At 34.6% G+C, this 19,761-nt stretch overlaps 1 protein-coding gene across 7 annotated transcripts in view; it reads left to right on the forward strand.

Annotated features, from left to right (window-relative positions):
• The window catches only part of PPP3CB (protein phosphatase 3 catalytic subunit beta), a 46,232-nt gene that overhangs the window by 18,678 nt on the left and 7,793 nt on the right, over positions 1 to 19,761 (forward strand). For 3 of the 7 annotated variants that reach the window (XR_012581106.1, XM_074544853.1, XM_074544851.1), the window contains exons 6-12: positions 3,141 to 3,280; positions 3,379 to 3,456; positions 3,556 to 3,650; positions 5,143 to 5,268; positions 7,238 to 7,315; positions 11,756 to 11,840; positions 12,711 to 12,808. Coding sequence is in view for 6 of the 7 variants with exons in the window: in XM_074544853.1 (XP_074400954.1) it covers positions 3,141 to 3,280; positions 3,379 to 3,456; positions 3,556 to 3,650; positions 5,143 to 5,268; positions 7,238 to 7,315; positions 11,756 to 11,840; positions 12,711 to 12,808 (700 nt within the window). In the remaining variant the exon portion in view is untranslated. Of the gene's footprint in view, positions 1 to 3,140; positions 3,281 to 3,378; positions 3,457 to 3,555; positions 3,651 to 5,142; positions 5,269 to 7,237; positions 7,316 to 11,755; positions 11,841 to 12,710; positions 12,809 to 16,556; positions 16,585 to 18,213; positions 18,244 to 19,761 lie in introns of all 7 variants that reach the window. The other 4 variants (XM_074544854.1, XM_074544849.1, XM_074544850.1 and 1 more) reach the window with 4 other exon arrangements.

Below are 19,761 nucleotides of genomic sequence, written 5' to 3' on the forward strand. Positions count from 1 at the left end.
ATTAGCAGAAGTTCTTACTAAGGAGAGGTCTTAGCTGCAAGGACATAATTATCTGGCATAAAAGGGAAATCACAGCTCTATAAATAGTGCAGGAATCACCTAAGAACTAAAAAATTCTATGCTGGGTGCAGTTTCTTCTGGATGAAGTCTTTAATCAGTATTGATATGTAGGAAGGTGAATAAACTACAGAATTTAAACTATTATTTTTGCTGTCATAAACTTACTTCCAGAAGAGGACTGCTTTCATACTAGGCATGACAATGAATCCTAACCAGAAAGGGTTATGCTAGGTGCTTCGTGTTTCTGCCAAAATGGAAGTTTGTCAGACTTGTGGTAATCTGATTTTTATTTTCTGAATATCAATTCCATGAATGTTCTGGTTGTCTGGTAAAGAGTGTCTCTTTCAGACACATGTCCATCAACTTAGAGATGATGTTTAGTTGATTTCATTTTCACTGCCAAGACTTCTACTGAACCAAAATGCCAGGAATTGTCATTTTCAAACCTAGCATTTTAGAAAGAAGGAAGTATCCAGGTAAGATTATGGGGAGTCTAAAAAAGAGAGACAATTTTTTTTTTCCCTCATTTACAGCAGATGCTCACTCTTTTGTTTAGCTTTTGGTGACACAAGCACTTGATCCAATTGCCTGGAAATATATGGCAGCACAAATGGGAATCTGTCTGTAATACCTTGCTTCTTTTCTGTGCCCTGCTGAAATTTCCTTTGGTTCAGTAATATGTAAGATGGCTTCCACTTTTCACTGGCCTTCACATTGTTCTGTAGGCTTTATTAGGTGATAGTTCTCAAGAAAATTAGGACAGATTAATTAAAACTGGTGTCTGTGTGTGAAACTTCTGTGAAGGTCTTTTGCTTCAAAAACCAAGTTGTTTTAATTTGCTGTACCTTAATCTGCCTCTCAGGTTTTGGTGCTTCTGAATTGAAACATCCATGTGGAGGTATAATGCGTGTCACGTTAGTTGTCCTGACTGCATAGTACCTTGAAAATAATACAGATTGAAATCTTTTACAGTATATAGAAAATACACTACCTAGTTCAGTTTCAACACCAGGTGTATTGATTCTTATTCTGGAAAATTGTCTTTCTCATTTACCTTAATCATATTTAGAAAAATGTTATGCCAGTTTGTACTGAGATTCTGTTTTGCTATAGCCAAAGCACATTCAGAAATAGTGAAATCAGTAACAGGTGTTTTGAATTTACTCGTGTCCTTTAACTTACTTGCCGTGCCAATAGTAGAGAAGCCCTTAAATTGATTATTCTGATTTGATACATGTAGTCTGGGTTGAGTAGCTTGAAGTGACATTTCCTTAAATTTTGAGCTATCCTGAGAACTGTGCTAGTTAGTAGATTTTCTAGTGAAGAAGAAAGTGATTTGGTGTCTATGTAAGTAAGTATATGTACTATATGCATAAGTGTGTGTAAGTATATTTATTTTTTACAAACTCACCTTACTTCAGGAAATAGCTGCATTATTGTTTCAATGCTATGAGAAATTGTTTTGGGAAAGAGGTGTGTTAATTGCAGGCAGCCAGAACTTTTTATTTATAATATGCCCATTGATTTGGCCAAAGTCATAAGGAAAATCCCTGAAGACTAAAGAAAAATTCTTAGAAGTATTTTCTAGACTTTCAGCCTTCTGTATTGCAGGAAACATCAATCAGCAAACAGTTGAAACTTCCTTGTGTGAATGCCTCTGTTAGCTTCTGGACCCATATTTATTGCTGGAGGTTTAGAAACTTGATGGTTTAATCTACAGAAATTCAGGTACTTGCAGAAGTTGATGGACTGACTTCTTCAATCTGGAAGAAATACTCCATACCAGGTTTATCATCCAGTGTGGGAAATGTTAAACCACAGGATTTTAATATTGAATAAATTCCAACAACAACTTCAGTTAATACCTGCCTTACCATTATCTGGCAGGAATTTGTAAAGATCTGGACCTCTCCACTTATGTTACAGGTGGCAGCCTCGGGAGCTCTGATTTTCCAGGGCATGAGAGAGCTTGGCACTACTGCTGGTTCCATATTTGAATGGATTCCTATGGACCGTTAGAATCAAATTCACCAGGTGCTCAGCAAACCTCCCTTCGAGCCTGTGCTGAAGAGTTAAGTGTTCTCTAGTACCATCAAAGTCATCTTCTTTGGTATGGGAAGTGGAGTGAGATAAATGCACTGTCCATCAAAGAACCGTTCCTACATTTCTTGGATAAAATCATCTTGTGAACAAACTCCAGCTACATAAAGACCAAATAAACTTTACATTGAACCTGGGATACCAACTTTCATTTCTGGGACATGAGAGATTGATTGCCTGTCACTTAATTAAGCAGGGCATTTTCCTTTTACGTTAACAAATGCACTTTGCTCCTTAACTTCTGCCCCTTTTCACCGTGGTTACTAGGAAATTTGCAGGCTGCTAAAATAGGTGTTTCAAGTGAAAATCAATAAGGAAGCAGCAAGAGAGAAACCAAGAGAAAATCTGCCAAAATTCTATGGCCCATTACATCAGGGATAGAGCTGAAAAATAAAGCTTGTATGAAAAAGCCTTAGCCAGCTGGGCCAGTTGCATCTTCATTACATTGTTAAATGATCCATTATGGAGATGGGTGTTTCAGGGTGGTTTATATTTTCCTTTTGTTGGTTTGGATTTTTAGGGTCTTTTCGTAATACATATTTAGTCTCTTCTAGTTGGTGCTAATTATTCATGCTTTTCTTTTATAATTCCTGTTTTCTGTACTGTTTCTCTTTTCTAATTCCTGGTAGTATCTCCAGATTGGTAGATGTGGCATGTGCATGAAAAAGGACCATTTTGTTCCTTGTCTGTATCTTGACCTCGTATTACACATATCCATCAGTCTGGAAGTTATCTCCCTTCTTTTTACAACTAATAAATCTTATTGCTCTTAACAGGTTTGGTTCTTTTGGCATGCCTGTGCCTTATTTCATGAGGAGGAGAGGAAAAACTATACAGAAACTACTTCTCTTTGATATGGTTGGGATTTATTCTAAAAATGTTTGGTATTGATGGATATGTAGGTTAACAAATGTGTGTGTAAAACTTAATAATTTAATATTTAAAGAGTATTTGTGCTTCTGCCTTTTGTTTCTAAACAGTTAGATAGATTCAAAGAGCCTCCAGCTTTTGGACCAATGTGTGACTTGTTGTGGTCAGATCCTTCAGAAGATTTTGGAAATGAAAATTCACCAGAGCATTTCAGTCATAACACAGTCAGAGGATGCTCCTACTTTTATAGGTGAGAGTATGCTGTGATCTAGTTGGGTGTTTTAGTACTGACTCTTCCTGAATGTTTTACGAGGATATCTTTTACTCATAATTGTTTTCATTTCACAGCTATCCAGCAGTTTGTGAATTTTTGCAAAATAATAATTTGTTGTCAATCATTAGAGCACATGAAGCACAAGATGCAGGGTGAGTACTTGGTATCTTTCAAGGAAATGGTTGCAATGTAAAATAAAAATTAATTGCTTATTTGCTGTAAGATATAATATAATTTTTTTGGTTTTACAGTTATAGAATGTACAGGAAAAGTCAAACTACAGGGTTCCCATCTTTAATAACAATTTTTTCAGCACCTAATTACCTGGATGTCTACAATAATAAAGGTAAGATCTTGTTATTAGTAATTGTATGTTATAATAAAATAAAATTGTCTAAGTAGATAATCTAATATCAACTGCTTTTTGCCAATTAAGAAACTAAAGGACAAAAAAAAAATCTATTAATGAAAGTTATAAAGAAGAGCCAAAAATGACAACCTCCTGTAAGAGGAGTACCTTGAAGCATAAGTGTGGTCAGAGGTTTCCTTTGTGAAAGTTGTTGCTGTTTAGTACTTGTGATTAAATCTGCTGGTGTTATCCAGTCAGGCAAGGTTTCCCTGTGCTATGAGTATTCACTCCCCTCATTGTCTTTAGTGGGCAAGGAAGGTGGTTTGCATTGTGGGTTGTGGCATCTGAGCATCTTAATTGTGATTGTAATTCCCATAATGGCCATATATGGGAAATAAAAGAAGAGCGAGTAGTGATCAAAATTCTGATCACCATTGGAAATATTAGGATGGAAGTATAGAACAAGAAATCCATTTTTGTCCATCCTCTGCTAAGATGGAGTTGAACAGGAGAAGCGTGTTTAATAGCGTGGAGAAAGATTTGCAGGTCAGAATTGCAGAGAAGAGCTTAGCTGTGAATTAATATTATTCATTGATGAGAATAAAGTTCAACAATGGAATTTAAAAATAAAGCCTGCTGAAATTCAAGTATGATATTAAAGTAAGGCATTTCAAGTATGTGATGAATGAATGATCTCCAAATGTTCCAATAGTGTTCCTTTGAAACCAACACCTTTTTTCTATTAAATACATTGCATTTTCTTCCACCCACCTATAAAGAACCACCCCCAGCCCATACCACTTCTGTAGAGTGCATAACTGTACACAGGAAAAGATGAGCTGTTGTTACTTTCACTGATTGCAAAGTAAAGGGGAAGTAAAAATATCTTCAACTGGCTTTTTAAGTTTTTTCACTATCTCTATGGATACTGTATTCATAGAACCCTTTTTCACTTGAGCTATTCCCAGTCTGATGCAAGTGTAAGTATAGAAAAATGTGGTCAACTGCTTGCTTAGCTTTAGAATGCTTCTGGTTTTCTGTCTTTTTTCTTTATGCTTTCTCTTTTCCCTCATCTTCAAGATGTCTCTGGTTTTACTCCAGTCTTATAGCATGGGAAGACACATATGAAGAATAAAACCTGAATTTGCATATACTGAATGTACTGCTGTTCTGAATTAGTTTTATTAAAGTTACTGAAATTATACCTTTTCAAGACTTTTAAAAATCTTTGTTGATTGTAGACCTAAAATAGGACAGTACAGACCTGTATTGACATGTAACAGTACCTTAGAGTGAAACATACACAGTAAAAATCCAAAGTGCTCCATTGGTTTACCTGTCTGTAAATATTGTGAAAGAAAGAGAATGGAATGCCTTTGGGATTATTTAGTCTAAAGCATAAATAGAGCTAAGCCAAGCCTGTGACTTTACATTTGTGGTATTCAAAGGTTTTAATCATTCTTTTCAAAATATTTGAATTTCATTTTAGCTGCTGTATTAAAATATGAAAACAATGTCATGAATATTCGTCAGTTCAATTGTTCTCCTCATCCTTACTGGCTACCAAATTTTATGGATGTTTTCACATGGTCTTTGCCATTTGTTGGAGAGAAAGGTTAGTAGATGTTATGCATCAACTAATATCTCTTATTTCTGCCAGATTAATGTTGGGAGAATTTTTGTTTTTTAAAATATATTTACCAATGAAAGATGAATTGCATTATTTTTGTGTTGTTTTCTTTACTTGTTTAAGTCAAGGTAGTTATAACTGCATCTAATATAGCTAAGATGTTAACATAAATTATAATTTCCATTGGGGGTGTACATCTTCATTGTTAAGCAGCACCTTTGAACTGCATTGAAGTTAATATTTAAATTGTTCATATTCTACAGAATGCTAAGTTATATGCATTGTTAATCCTGTGTTGTTATAGGTATAAATTTCTATTGAGATGTTTGTGTAAAATGTTAACTTTCCTATATGAATATAACAGATTGACCTTCACTGAAGATAAGTTTTTCAGTTATAATTTTTTCTTGTAAAAAAGATAATTTAGCACAGATCCTCCTTTTTTTTTTTCTTTTCCCTCTAGAGATGATAACTCTGAATCTAGGACACTGGGGCCCCAAGTAGTCCTCAGTTGGCAAGCAATGAGGTTAGAGGCTATTTGGGTCTGTTTAAAATCCTTCTATGACAGAAACTGCTCTTTTCATAAAGAGATCTGGAGAGCTCTTTAGATTTCTTTGAAAGTTTCTTTTTAATTTAGTTTAAATTTAATTTAAATAAAATAAATCTAACTAAATTTTAGTTTTCCTGCAGTTATGTATTTAAGAGCATAAAAACCTAAGATTCTAGATTTGCTTATGTTGTCTTTAGTGAGCAGTTACATACAAATACTTTGGACACTTCTTACTGTGGTTAACAAACGCAACAATTTTTTTTAAATGTTTAAATGAAGGGACCTGACATTTGAAAGAAGATTTGGTTTGTATCTCTCTTGCCTGATTATGCAGTAGATAATGTTTTCAACAGCAAAGGGTTGCTGCTATGTATTTTGCTTTTGTTGCATTGCTGGTAATGACATGCAGCAGCTTATTTAACAGTGAGCATTTCATTGCCCAGCTCAGTGCTTCAGACTGCTGGAGTCATGGCCCTTAGGTAGCCTTGCCTTTGGACAAGTGCATGTTTCCACTTTGGTGAAGGATATAATGTCAATATTGTCTGGTCTGCATTGATCAGATCAAAATCATAATAATTTGGGGTTTTTTTGCAGTGGCAAGTAACTCTTTCCCAAGAATGAAGAATACAACCATAGCAGATAACACTGGGGTTGTGTGAATTAGTCATGGAGAAATGTAGGCAGCAATTTACAGCGTTTTTAACCTACTGCCCTTGGGATAGGTTTCTGAATACTCCATGTAGAGGAAGGCTTCAGTATTTTAAGAAAGAGTCTGATATAAATCAGAAAGATTAAATGGCAGAATAAGAATGTTCATGGAGGGAAAAAAATACACAAACTCATCTCAAAAAACTTGTGTCCACTATGTTAATATATTTAAGGGGAGTTTGAAAATACAAATAGATATTTATATAAATATGTTTTATATATTTATATTTACCATATTTATATTCTAATATTTTTCTGCTTGAGTATTTCTGCTACATGCCTGATGTTGTCAGGAATAGAATAGCTTTTTCAATTCAAGCCTGAATTTGAGCAGTCAAAATTTTCATATTTAGGTAAAGTTTGCATAAAAACTAGTTCAAGTACTTAACTTTTAACATAAAGCTACTAATTTACAAGAAAAGTCTTATCTAAAAGAACTCCTTGTAAGAGAGGAATGTTCATGCTGTTTGATTGTTTAATGTTTAGTTGTATAATTTATAGCTTCTTATTTTTCTGAGTTTTTTAAATTCTGTGGCAGCTCACATCAAAAATTATTTTGAAATGAGGTTACTGAGCAATGGCTGTGGTGTGAGAAGTTCATTCACTAGAGTTGCTGGTGACTGGCAGTATCTTGTGTACATGGAAATATTTTAAATTCTACACAGAATGAATTAACATTTATTTTTTCCTATACAGTTACAGAAATGTTGGTGAATGTTTTGAGCATTTGCTCTGATGATGAGCTGATGACAGAGGGAGAAGATCAATTTGACGGTAGGGTTTACTTTAAGATATGTAAATCTTCCTAATTGTAATAACTTATAAACAATAGTTACCTCAGACTGGTGTAATATTGCCTGGCATTTGAAAAAAATTGCTTTCAAATTTTTCTGTGGAAAACAATGCTTTTGGTGGGGCAGAGAAGGGAATTGTGTTTGTGATCGAGAAGCAGTAATAGCAACCTTTGCAAATCCTCATATGTGATTACAATATAAAATAAACTTTTACTGGGAAAGTCACCAAATGTCTTCGCACTTGAAATTTGAAACATACTAACTTACTTTGCTACTATTTAGACTAAATGTATTATAATACACTGAATTTCTTAATTATTGCCCTTTAATTACAGTTGATGTTGGAGAACATCAGACACTATTTTTATGGCAAAGTACTATAAATAAAGTCTGAAATGCAAGGTTAAATCTGCATTTGAGTTCAAAGGACAACTTGTTTATGTACATTTTATTATGTGTATTCGTGTAATGAATTACAACATCTTTTTGTCTCTTAAACTGTGATACAGTAGGTTGTTAAGAGAGGTTTGTGGCATGATGATTAGGAAGCAGCATTGACATGAAGACCTAGACTTAGTTTTGTTGAGCTTTTTACAGAAGTACTTAATGTCACACCTAAACATTTTTCAGACTTCATTTCATCCAATAACAGAACTGATCTGGTGAATTGTTGTTGATGGGGGAGGAGGAAGAAAACTTTCAGCAGCCTTTGAGGAACGTGAAAGGATCATTTGTAAAGACATTAGAGACACAACCCCCTTCTCAGCATTACTGTGTTCAGATTCAATAGCAGAGTAGTGTTGTGCTAAGCAGTGTGTGTTTCCCATTGGAGTGCATTGGTTCTGAGCCTCTTCAACTTTGCTGCTATTTAGATGATTGTCAAAAACGTGAAAACGTGGCAGAAGTGTCAAAAGTGATCCTACCAACAGTCAATTCCTGGTTTTTATGCAAGTAAATCTCCTAAACTGAGCATAAAGCAGTTGCACCAAGCAGGGTGTGGTGGTGTTCTGAGGCATTAGGATTTATGTTTGCCAGAGGAGCTGCAGTTGTCAGTTGATTGCATATGCCCTGTCTGTAGTTTCTTAATTTGAATTATTTTTTATTCTGTCTCCTTTAACAATTTCTTTGCTTGATACATCTCTTATGCCACCTAGGTACTGTCTATGCTTTATCTTTCTATGTGGTTGGATTTTTTTTTAACTGTTGACTTTCAAGCATTCACTTGTTATTCGTCAAATTTTAAATATTCTCAACGATTGCACTTCTTGTTTGATGAATGCATTTTCAAGTGTTGCAATTTTCCATTTTTTTTTCATATTTCTTCTCCATTCCTTCTTTATTACCACTGCCAAGTTAAATATATATTTTTTTTGTCTCACTCACCTTTTTCTCCATCGTTCACTTCCTTTTTTTCTGGACTCTCCATCTGAAGAGCGACTCATATATGGCAATAAAAAAGGTACAGACCAGACAGAGTAGGAATGTTTTGAAATATGACTCCACAGAACCTGACAGTCTGAAGTATTAATGAGAAAATAACCTTTCTATTGAGAGCTATTTTGTAATATTTTACAATTATTAACCATTTTAATGGGAATTTTATAAAAACTTGTGTATTTTGTGATGAGAAGTCATACTTCAAGACATCTGTCTTTCTGTGCATGAATTTTTTTTCCTTCTTTTTTCATTCCTTTTTTTTTTGTAGAATTTCATTCTTTTATCTACTTCTAAAATTTTATCTTTGGTCCTGCATGTGTAGGGAGCTTTCAGTTGTCTGTCTTGCTCTTTAATACTTTCCTCATGAGCTGTTTTTTAAGGTTGTGCATGGAATGTGTTTATAAAATGTTCCAAAATCTGGTTTGTGTGGTACATTTTTGTCTTCTTAACTGAGATGTCAAAAAAAGTACTTTTTAATTGTCTGTGAATTTTGAAGCTGGCCAGATGCAAATTGTAAAAAGAAGCCTAGTTACCAACTTAAATTCATGGTCTGTCACTTGTTTTTCAGAAATCACAGGACAGATAGTTTTGTGCAGAGATACTCTTCTGGCTACTACTTGCCTAATAATATTTTTTCTCTCTGTGTGAAATTTTTGGTTCCAGAGAATATTTCTAATACTTTGGAATGCATTAGATTATAGACATGTTTCCAGAAGTTATGTCTAGGGCATAACATGTCAGCATTTCAGAATTTGTTTCTTATGCAGGCCTTGGGAATGGGAAATGGGGAAGTTCTTTGTCATATCTCCTATAATTTAGGGTGTAATCAAGACATTCTTCTGCAAGCAGATGCCATTCTCTAAGTGACCAGGATTAAGTGGCCACATCAGTGCAGTGCTGCAGCCTGGAGTGATGCCTTTGGCTTTTTGCCTTGGCTGTGTTGCTTCTGGAGGGCCAGGGCAATGAGAAATCATCTTAAAAAAAACCAAAAAATGAAAAATCGCAACAAACAAACAAAACCCTCACAAACAAACCAAACACTCCAAAGCAACCTTTCTCATTTTAGAGCACAGAGACTAGCACTGCCTGAAGTCTTTCCATTTGGCACATTACAGCTTGGCAGCAGTGAAGCCTGCAAATTGGTGTAGGTAGAAGGAAAATTGAGGAACTTAAAGAGAAATATTTGATGTCCCCCTTAGCCCTGAGCTTCTCAAACTCTAAAAGAGTCTCCTCATTCTGCATTCTCAAGTAGCTATTCAGTAGTGTTCAGTGAGAGAAAGCAAAAATTTCTACAACTTTAAAAATTAAAAGTTAAGATTTCAAGGAATTTTTTTTCAGTAAAAATTGAATATTTCATACTATCCTATTGCAAGTTTTTCCTGAGCCACCTGTTTTGCCAGTTTTTTAGTTTTATGTCTGTTAAAATTGTAACTTTGTCTAAAAAAAAATTTACTCAGCAGTTCCTGGCTTTTCTGCTTTGTTTAGGTGGACTGGCAGGTATTTGTCATACCCCAAGATTCTGTCATTGTGTTCTTACAAAGGCTGTCTCTTGCCCCCATTTTTTTTTTTTGTCATTACACCTTTTCTGTCTTGTGTGGTTTTGTTGTTGTTCTTTGCCCTTACATGCTTTATCTTTTGTCTTTTATTTGGTTTGGTGTTGAGGGTGGAAAGTCTGCCCTTCTTGTGCCACAGAAGGCTTTGTGTCCTTGAGCTGTGCTCTGAGGAGCGGGACTGTTGTGCCCTCATGGCTGTGCCCTCATGGGGAAGCCCCGTGCTAGTGGGCAGGGATGGAAAACAGCTTCTCCCACAGCTCAGCTCCCTTTCTGAGTGCAAGTAAGACAATTTTGGACGTGTAGCTCTTCCTCTGCCCGCTTCTTTGGTCCTTTCTTCTACATTCTTACAATTTAGTTGGCAACTTCTTACTGTGTGCCTTTCTCTGAAGCCTGAACAACATTGTACATGGAGTTCTGGAATACCTGGCAGACCTGTCTGAGCTTGTTCACTCTTGGTCCCCTGTGGTTCAATTCACAGTATGACTGAGTTACTGTTACCTTGATGTGATTAATGCTCTCCTTCTCTAGTGGCTGAAGAGAAGTAAGGATTTTGGTTTTGATATCTCCTCATCTGCCTCTACTGTTTTAATAAAATTGAGGAGTTGGCGAAGGGATAGTAAGATGAGGGAAAGGATGACTTTAATACCTTGAAACAAACCTGAGAAAGGAGAAGGGTGTTGGAGAAAGGTGTTTCTGTTTTCATGTCAAGGCAGGCAAAGGTGGCTCTCCTTCCTAATCACAAGCCTCCTTTAAGAGTTTTGTCTTCACTTTTGTCTGTCATAAGTGGTATCACTCTGCCCTGTGGAATATGCAGTATTTACTCCAGATCTTTGATATTTGTAATTTCTGCAAATGATACAAACCGAAGATGATGTAGAACACAGACTTAAGTGGTAAGAAAGGTACCACTGCAATTTTTTGCTTGTTTATTTTCTGAGGGGTTCTCATGGAGTTGTGTTTTGGGTAGCTGACTTAAACACAAGGAAACCACTGTTTTCTCTTGAACAGCTGTGTAACAATTAGAAAATCTTTAATTTTTGTGGTTTTAGTATCTCTTTGGCTTCTGTATTGGGCTGCTTGCCTTCGTGTTGATACATACACATACACATTCTTAGTACATGTCAGTACTAAGAATTTAAAGTGTCAAATTTTGGTAAATGAGTGAATATAGTTACTACACTGTAGTGCTGGTAGTTCAGGTGCTTACTAGGTTTAGAAAATCATTGTGAACAATCTAAACTTTTTTGTGTGTATTTTGTGGACACAGAGGTGATGGTGGTTTTGCTGGCATTCTGAAGCTCTAATTTGATAACTTTTTGACCTCCTATGAAGAGTACTGAACTTAAACAGTTGTTAAATTTGATGCACTTTAAAACTATGACCTTCTAAAGAATCATGAGCTTGAGACTCTTTTCTTCTTCTATTGAAAGTAGGTACAGCTGCCGCAAGGAAGGAAATAATCAGAAATAAAATTCGTGCAATTGGCAAGATGGCAAGAGTCTTCTCTGTTCTCAGGTACTTGCATGATTTCTCATTCTTGAACCCCTATTACATATGCAAGGTAAACATCTCTATTTCAGGATAATGAATGCCAAAGATTTTTCAGGGAGATCACTGTGCATCAGAATCTTGTTTGGCATGTTGGAGCACCCTGTTGATGGAATTTTTGCTTGAAGAATATTTTTGAGTTATTTTTGAGACATGTTGCAAGAAATTAGAGAACATGATCTTTAGTGTACATGTTTGTCCAGCTGTTAACTAAGAGTCTTGGAAAGGCAATACCAGATAGAGAGACTGAAATCAAGTGTATAATGAAGGAGGTCAGGACTGACTGAAAATTTCTGACATACCACAAACTTGAGGAGTAGAGGGGTTTTGTTTTCAGTTTTGGTTTCTTTCTTTTCAGCTATTTAAAAAATATTCCATCTTCCTTAAATGTCGAGATTTCATCATCCTATTTACCCAAAATGTCTGTTTTTCTACAGAACACAATTGCTCAAATAGGGGTAATTTTTTAAAGTTCTTATTTTCCAAAGTAGAGACATTTCAGACAAAATTGGGGATTGTTTTATGGTAGTGAGGTATATTCTGTACCTCATGAAGCATTCAGTGCTCATTTCAAAGCTAATGAACCTGCATGGGAATAACTGCTCAGAATTTGGTTCTGAAGTAGCCAGCATTTATAACTCCTAGGCAGAGGAAAGACTGGTATGGAATAGAATTATTTTCACCTTTTAAATTGTTGGAAATCGTATTTGCATTCAGTCTTGACATGCCTAAAAACACAGCAAAACTGGGCTGTCCCTTTCCCCATCCATTACTTTACTTTAATGCAAGTTGTCATGTGCAGATATTTAAGATTTTGTTACTGTTTTTTTCACCCAGGGAGGAGAGTGAAAGTGTGCTGACACTCAAGGGTTTGACTCCCACTGGAATGTTACCTAGTGGAGTGTTGGCTGGAGGACGACAGACCCTGCAAAGTGGTAATGATGTTATGCAACTTGCTGTGCCTCAGATGGACTGGGGCACATCTCACTCTTTTGCTAACACCACACATAATGCATGCAGGGAATTTCTTATGCTTTTCAGTTCTTGTCTTAGCGGCTGATACAAGCATAGTGTTATGTGTTAATCAGGCAATGTGAAATGGATACTTAACCAGGGTATAAAACTAAAAGCCAACTAGTTCAGCAGTGTCAAGCTATGTTTTTCAGACTCTGAGCTTCCTTAGTTTACAATTTTTCAGGTGGGGTGACCTTATAGATCTCGTATTGAGGCATTTAGTCATTACAGATAAAAAAATGGCAGTGTAATTTTGCATCATTACTTGTGTGCTCTCCATTAAAATGGTTTTATTATAGCTGTGTTAGTATTTTCATTGACAATGTCAAATACTTGTTGATATTAATATTAACAAACAGCTACAGACTGCATAGTTCCATATTACACTCCATTGACAGATTGGAATGTGCTATGTTTTGTACCCTGGTAATTAATGCCAAAGTTTGTTCTCTATGTTGTTTGTCAAATGTTCTATGTATAATTGACCTCCCTGAATTGTCCTTGTAACATGCTGTTTCCTTCCTCTGCAGATGTAGCTGCTTTCTTAGATCTGTCTGTCTCTCTCTAGGTATAGATGTATGTCTGTATAAGTGTTAAAATTAAACCACTATCCCAGACACTTGTCTGTCTCTTGATGTAGAAGCAATGTTGTAGCACCTTGTTTTTGAGGTTTGCTGCATTTGCTGCTGCACACTGTCTGTGCATTTTCAACAACAATGTACTTGAAAAATATTCAATCATTTGTTATAAAATCAGTTGAGAATAAAGGGATTGAATTTAAAACTTGTAAATAAATCAAAATAAAAGGGTGTTATTAAGTGTGCATATATTTTTTTGCATGAAAATAAAAAGAACTCTATACAAAATATACCTGTAATCTGGCTCATTGAATATTTTGTAAAAGGTTTTCATTCTTTTTTTAGTTTGTTGAATCATTGGATCATATTTTTCACAAGGCCCATAATGATTAACTGGAATTAGGGAGGATGCTATGAGCTTGCAAGTGTATTAAAAGAATGAGGTCCATGTTTTCTGCTCACAGTGGTGAATAACTAAAAAACACCAGTCTGAAACTGGACTTCATATCAGCAGCACTCTTAACATATTCAAAGACTTTTTATTGGCCACCTTCAGGCTTTACTACAAAGTATAAAACTTTAGTGTGGGAACACTAAATTTTATAACTATTGAAAGATTGTGATATGTGAATACCACTTTTTACACAATCTACTTCACAAGAGTAGCTGCTTTGCTCATTTCATGATTTAGACTGTTTATTTGAATTCCTTATATTTGTCTATGTAGTTTTTTAAAAGCCTTTCACTACATTTTCTATTAAACTATCAAAGCTGGTTTTTAATAGCTTTGAAACACAAATGTCACATTTTAAATCATTTTTCAGTGGACATATAATGTCTACAAGTAAGTTTATATGTCCAGTGTATGTATGTGATTGTTTTGTGAATGTCTATAACAAGAAATGGTGTATGTTTCCTAATCCATTCAACTATTCCAAAAGCATATGTTCTAGCTTTAATTTTCATTGTTTAATAAGAAATTTTATTATGCTTAAAAATGAGTCTGCATTCCTCTCACTCATTTAACAAATTTTTATCCATGTTGCATTACAAATACCAGAGAGGATCAAACTGACTTGAAAATTTTTTTTCATAAAGCATATGACTTTCCACCACGACTGAAAATGTAGAACATTTGGAAAGTATGCAAAATCCATACTGGATTTTTGTGGGTGTGGATTTTCTCTTGACTAGAACTTTTGATGGCAGTATTCTCTGACGCACTACATTAATATTCCTCATTTGTTTTAGTCATGTTGATTGTTCAAAATAAATTAGTTCTTAAACTGAAATAACTTCTTTTTAGTGATAGGCATGTTACTGTTTCAGTCTTAAGAAAGTAGTTTTCAAATTAGGATTAATGCTCAATTGCAAAGGTAGCAGTAAACCAAAAATAAAATAAAACTTCACTAACTGACCATTTTCTAAACCATTGTAGTATCAGAGAATTTATGTTCTTGACAAAAATACAGTCACTGATAGTATAGTGTATATTTCTTACTACAAATGTTTAATTACTCCTTGAAGTATCTTATACTTTGTTGGTCAGTATATTATCAATAACTTAAACTAGCGTAGGCTTGCAAAAATAAAAGAACATAGCAATAATTGAAGTAATTTTTTTATTCTGTTCTTTTGTTGGCCTAAAGATATACAGAATTGACCAGTGTGTCCCAGGTTTTCCTGGTTTCAGTCTTACAGATGCTCACTTTTCAATGGCTCATCGGTTGCTGTTAAATCAATAAGCAGCTTTGAAAGTCATAAGAAATTGGAGTGTATATTTACATTTCTCTAGAGAGCTGGCTGAAATAATTTTATCAGGGCAAATAGATATACACACACATGCAATTTTTGCATATCTACCTATTATAATTCTTAATGTCAGTAACATTTTCCATAGTAGGTCTTAGCAGCTGCCACTGTTGTGTCAGGACTGTTGAGCCCAGCTGCTGTGGTTGTGACCTGCTGGCCCTTCTCCTCCTCCTGGGGCTTCTGCCTGGTGGCTTTGCCATCCCTCCAGGCAGCACCAGGAAAGATCCTCACTGCAGCCCAGAGCAGCCATGGGGGGAATGGCAAATGCAGAGTGCAGCAAAGGGCTTAAACAAAGACAGCTCAGTTCAAAAGTGTCATTCTGGAAAAAAATGCAAGCCTACATCCTATGGGAGATGTCAATGTATGATTTCTTTTTTCATTAATATAGATATATATTTTTTTTAATTAATCATAACTTACTTTTTGATAGCTTCAATGGGTTAGGTCAAAAACAGACTTTGGGAAACCATGGTCTTTGTATATTTCTCATTTTTTTTTAATGTAAATTTGTTTTTTTATTGTTTTTGTTGCTTGCATTATAGTAGCTGAAATAATAAAGATAATATTAAGTACTGCTCTTTAAAATAACTTTTCCTAGTGACTTATTTTGTGAATTGAATTCCATAAAATTAGCTTCTAAACTGAACTAACATCTGCTAAAAACTGACGAAACATCTAGAGCTTTATTCAGCAACATACTAAACAGAAATCTAAATTAGTAATTGTAAGTACTTCCGTGGATATCAGTTGAACTGCTGCCCCTGCTATTAGTCAGGAAGCAGTCAAGATAGTTTTTTGTGTTTAGGTTGCAAGTTGGTAAGAATTTTCTGTCAGATATATCCATTAAGTAAAACAAGAGGAGAGCTGAAATTAAGGATAGAAATGCCATTGAAACCTGTTGCTTAAAATGAGCTTTCTATTGAGAATTTTCAGAGCAAAGACTTCAGAATTATCTGTTCATATGGTCCAGTATTTTTGAGGTTTATCGAAGTCTACAAAGTATAAAGTTTTAATTAGATATACCTGCAAAAGAGAATCCAACACAATTATTTTCCAAATTGAGTCTCTATGGGTTTTTTAAGTGCTTGTATTTTCCAGTCAGTTTGCTCTTTTATGTCAAGTTGAAAATTATCTTCTTCCTAACTGTGATGAATATTCCAAGGTCTTTTTGGAATAGTAGTACTACAAGTAGTGTGAACTAGGAGTAAATTTTGAAATTTGTATTTATGACCAAGCAACATAATTTGCAGAGATAAATCAGTATTCATGATCTTTTCAGGAAAAGATTGAAAACAAAGACTCCACAGGTAACAGAAAATGGTGGAAAGAGGTGGTTTCTTTACATAGTTTTATATTTGTATGGCAAATTGATTATAGTTTGCATATATGTATTTGGTGACTTTCTAAAACAACTCTTAAAGTAATTTATTTTTAGAAATAGAGAAAGTTTCTTTCCCTTAAAGTAAAAATAAATAAGCATCCATTCAAGTGGCTTTTTGATTTAATTCTGGAATTGCCCTTGTCTCTGTAGATTTAAGTGCAGAACTGTTTTAACATTTTTTTCATTTTTTGTTCCATGGAAAGTGCAGTATATGAAATTCAAAATGCTGCATTTTCCTTAAGTATTTAATATTATTTTATGAAATAAAATAGTATTTATTGGATACTTACATAATGCAAGTATCCAATTTTTTTAGACTATCTCAGTGAAAATTAGAACCTTATGCAACAGTGAGCTTAAAACATAGTGTAGGCAATTCATATATAAGATAGTGTAGGCACAGTGTAGGTGATTGGTCTTGTTGGATAGGAAATGAGAAGTAATAAACTTAAATCTCTTTAAAGGATTCTATTCTCATCTAATGCCCTATTTTCTTATAGAGCTATTTTCCCCAGCACTTGCTTGAATACTCTGCCATGATTTTTGTTGTTAACAGTATGTATGAAGCACTACACAAGTAGGTTTACCACTATGTAAGCTACTTTTTGTTAATATTTCTGAAATTATGGTATTAGAGGCATGGCAAATGGAGGAGGAGATAAAAAGTTGTTACCATTATTGACTTAGCTACAGTTCAGGTTGTAATAATAATAACCTTATGTTAAAGCTTTGCCATCTAAAACTAAAATTATGAGGAAAGATCTTACACATAAGAAATCAAAGCAGTTGTCCTAGTTATTTAGTTAGAAAAACAGCTAGTGAGCTAGATGTTCTTCATATTCACATTAATTCACCCACTAAAACTATGTTAAATCCAGACCTCTTCCTGCTGTAGACTTTGTCATTGATTCAGCTAAACAATTTACTTTTTAAATATGCAGATTTAAATAGCTTTCTAGATTTGTCTTCCTTGGCTTAAATTTCATTATTTAATTCTCAGAGATGCCCATTTTAGCTTAAAATATTGTGAGAAATTGAAGTACTAGTTAGACTTCAGGGAGCTAAAGATAAAGAGAAAAGTAATTTTTTATTATTATTCAAATGCTGGTAGTGTTATTTTTATAGTGTCACTCCTGGTAATTTAATGAAGCTCACTAATGCATTTTAATCTTCAGAAATAGTCTCAAATAGATTTTTAGTATTTTTTTAAACCATACCACAATTTTAACATCTGTTGAAGTTTTCTGTTGCTGTCTTTAAAAAATCAAAACAAAAATCACAACCAAAAGTTACAGAAATGTATAGTTAATAACATCAGTTCAATTAGTGTTACTTAGACAAACTTTTAGTTGATAACTCTGTTAGTTAAAATTTAGGAAAAGTTTCACTTAGACTTAAAAGCAATCCCCCAAAAACTTAATTGTAATTTTAACTAATTGTAGTCGAATCTGGCGTAGCATACTATATTAAATTGATCATTGCCTTTTCTGCTGTGCGATATTACACTCTTCATCTTTCTCATTCATTTTGCATGCATCTGCTCACTTCTGTACAGCCACTGTAGAGGCAATTGAGGCTGAAAAAGGTATGATCAGAGTCTTTGCCCTTGGCAGAGATCTGTGGTGTCTGGGAGGGAATTCAAAAGTACTCTGTGTGGGTGTGTTTTATTTTCAACTTGCACAAGCAGAGATGAATCAACTGCATTGATTCATCTATTTTACATGTAACATTCATTTCTGGCTTTAGGATAATGATTATTTTTAATATTTTAGGGAAGTTCTTGGGGGTTTTTGATCTCTTTTTGTTTTTATTTTTACAGAATATGCTGTAGGTTTTTGTACAATAGCATGTTGTGATATGTGATGTTGTCTCAAAGTTCTTAAAAATAGAAGTGTTTAGTGGTTTTTTTTCTGCATTCAAATGAAGGTTTTGTTTGATTGTGGGGAGGGATGTTATATGTGGAAGGAGGGTTGTTTATGCATGCCTTTTCTCATAAAATCTATTTAATGGCTTTGAACATTTTTTTAAACTTTCTGTGATACCTGGTAGTGCAAGACGTATAACTTTTTTTCTATAGATTTTGAATATAATTTACTGTTCAAAATTATTTCTAGTATTTATGAGACATATTAAATTCAATGGATTATTAGTGCTTTTGTGCTAAATGAGTTGTATATACATCCTCTATTATTGGTATTGAGGGAAATGCCATCAAATTATTTGGTTCAGAGTTTTCAACTTCAGATTGTTTCTTTTCAGAGAGACTTTAGTTTCTTCTTGCTCAGAATTCAGTGAAATGAATGACAAGCAGCATAGCCATTGAGAGAGAGAGCTACCTTTGGGGTTTTTCAGATTTAGTTGCAAAGCACCATTTAATGACTGTATTCTTTGTTTTTTTAATTAAGGAAGTCAGATCTCCAAAAATATAAACAAGTGCCATATTCTGTTCTCACACACACCTGCAAGAGGTCCTGTTGTTGTGAGTGAAAAGCTGTACTTAAATCTCCAAAGAATTATTTCATCCCAAAGACTTCAGTCTTATTATGTGGTCAGCCATTTTCAAGTGTAAATTCAACTACAGACCTCATTCATCAAAATAATCAGTAGCAAAATAATACCTATTTTCTATACTTTAAATACATGTGTATTTAAATGATACCATTGTTGAACCACAGTGCTAATGTGGTGATTGTGGTTGTGTCCATTTCCATCATCCACATGATTAGCACAGTGTGAACCACATCCTGCAGTTTTGCCTGCATGAAAACTGCAGGATCAGGCCATTGGTGTGTGTGCAGGATGTAAATCTGCCACTACTTTTGTAACCCTTTGCTGCTTTGCCTCCACTGCACTTGCTGTGCTGCTTAGATCTTACTGGCATTGCCCTACAGAGAAGGGGGATGTTAAGATGAGCCCAATGAGCTGAGCAGCAAAATCACAGCAGTGAGAGCTGGCCCCACCAGGGACACGCAGAAGCAATCAAGTGGGCTTAAACCCCTTGATTCCTGCTTGCAGAATATTTGCCATACTTTGTTCTTTTTCTAATGAACTGAAACAATGATTGCAGTGAACATTTCAGGAAAGCAGGTTAGAGAATCTTTTA

The sequence above is a fragment of the Zonotrichia albicollis genome, chromosome 7 (genome assembly GCF_047830755.1).
Source record: "Zonotrichia albicollis isolate bZonAlb1 chromosome 7, bZonAlb1.hap1, whole genome shotgun sequence".
Lineage (NCBI taxonomy): Eukaryota > Metazoa > Chordata > Aves > Passeriformes > Passerellidae > Zonotrichia > Zonotrichia albicollis.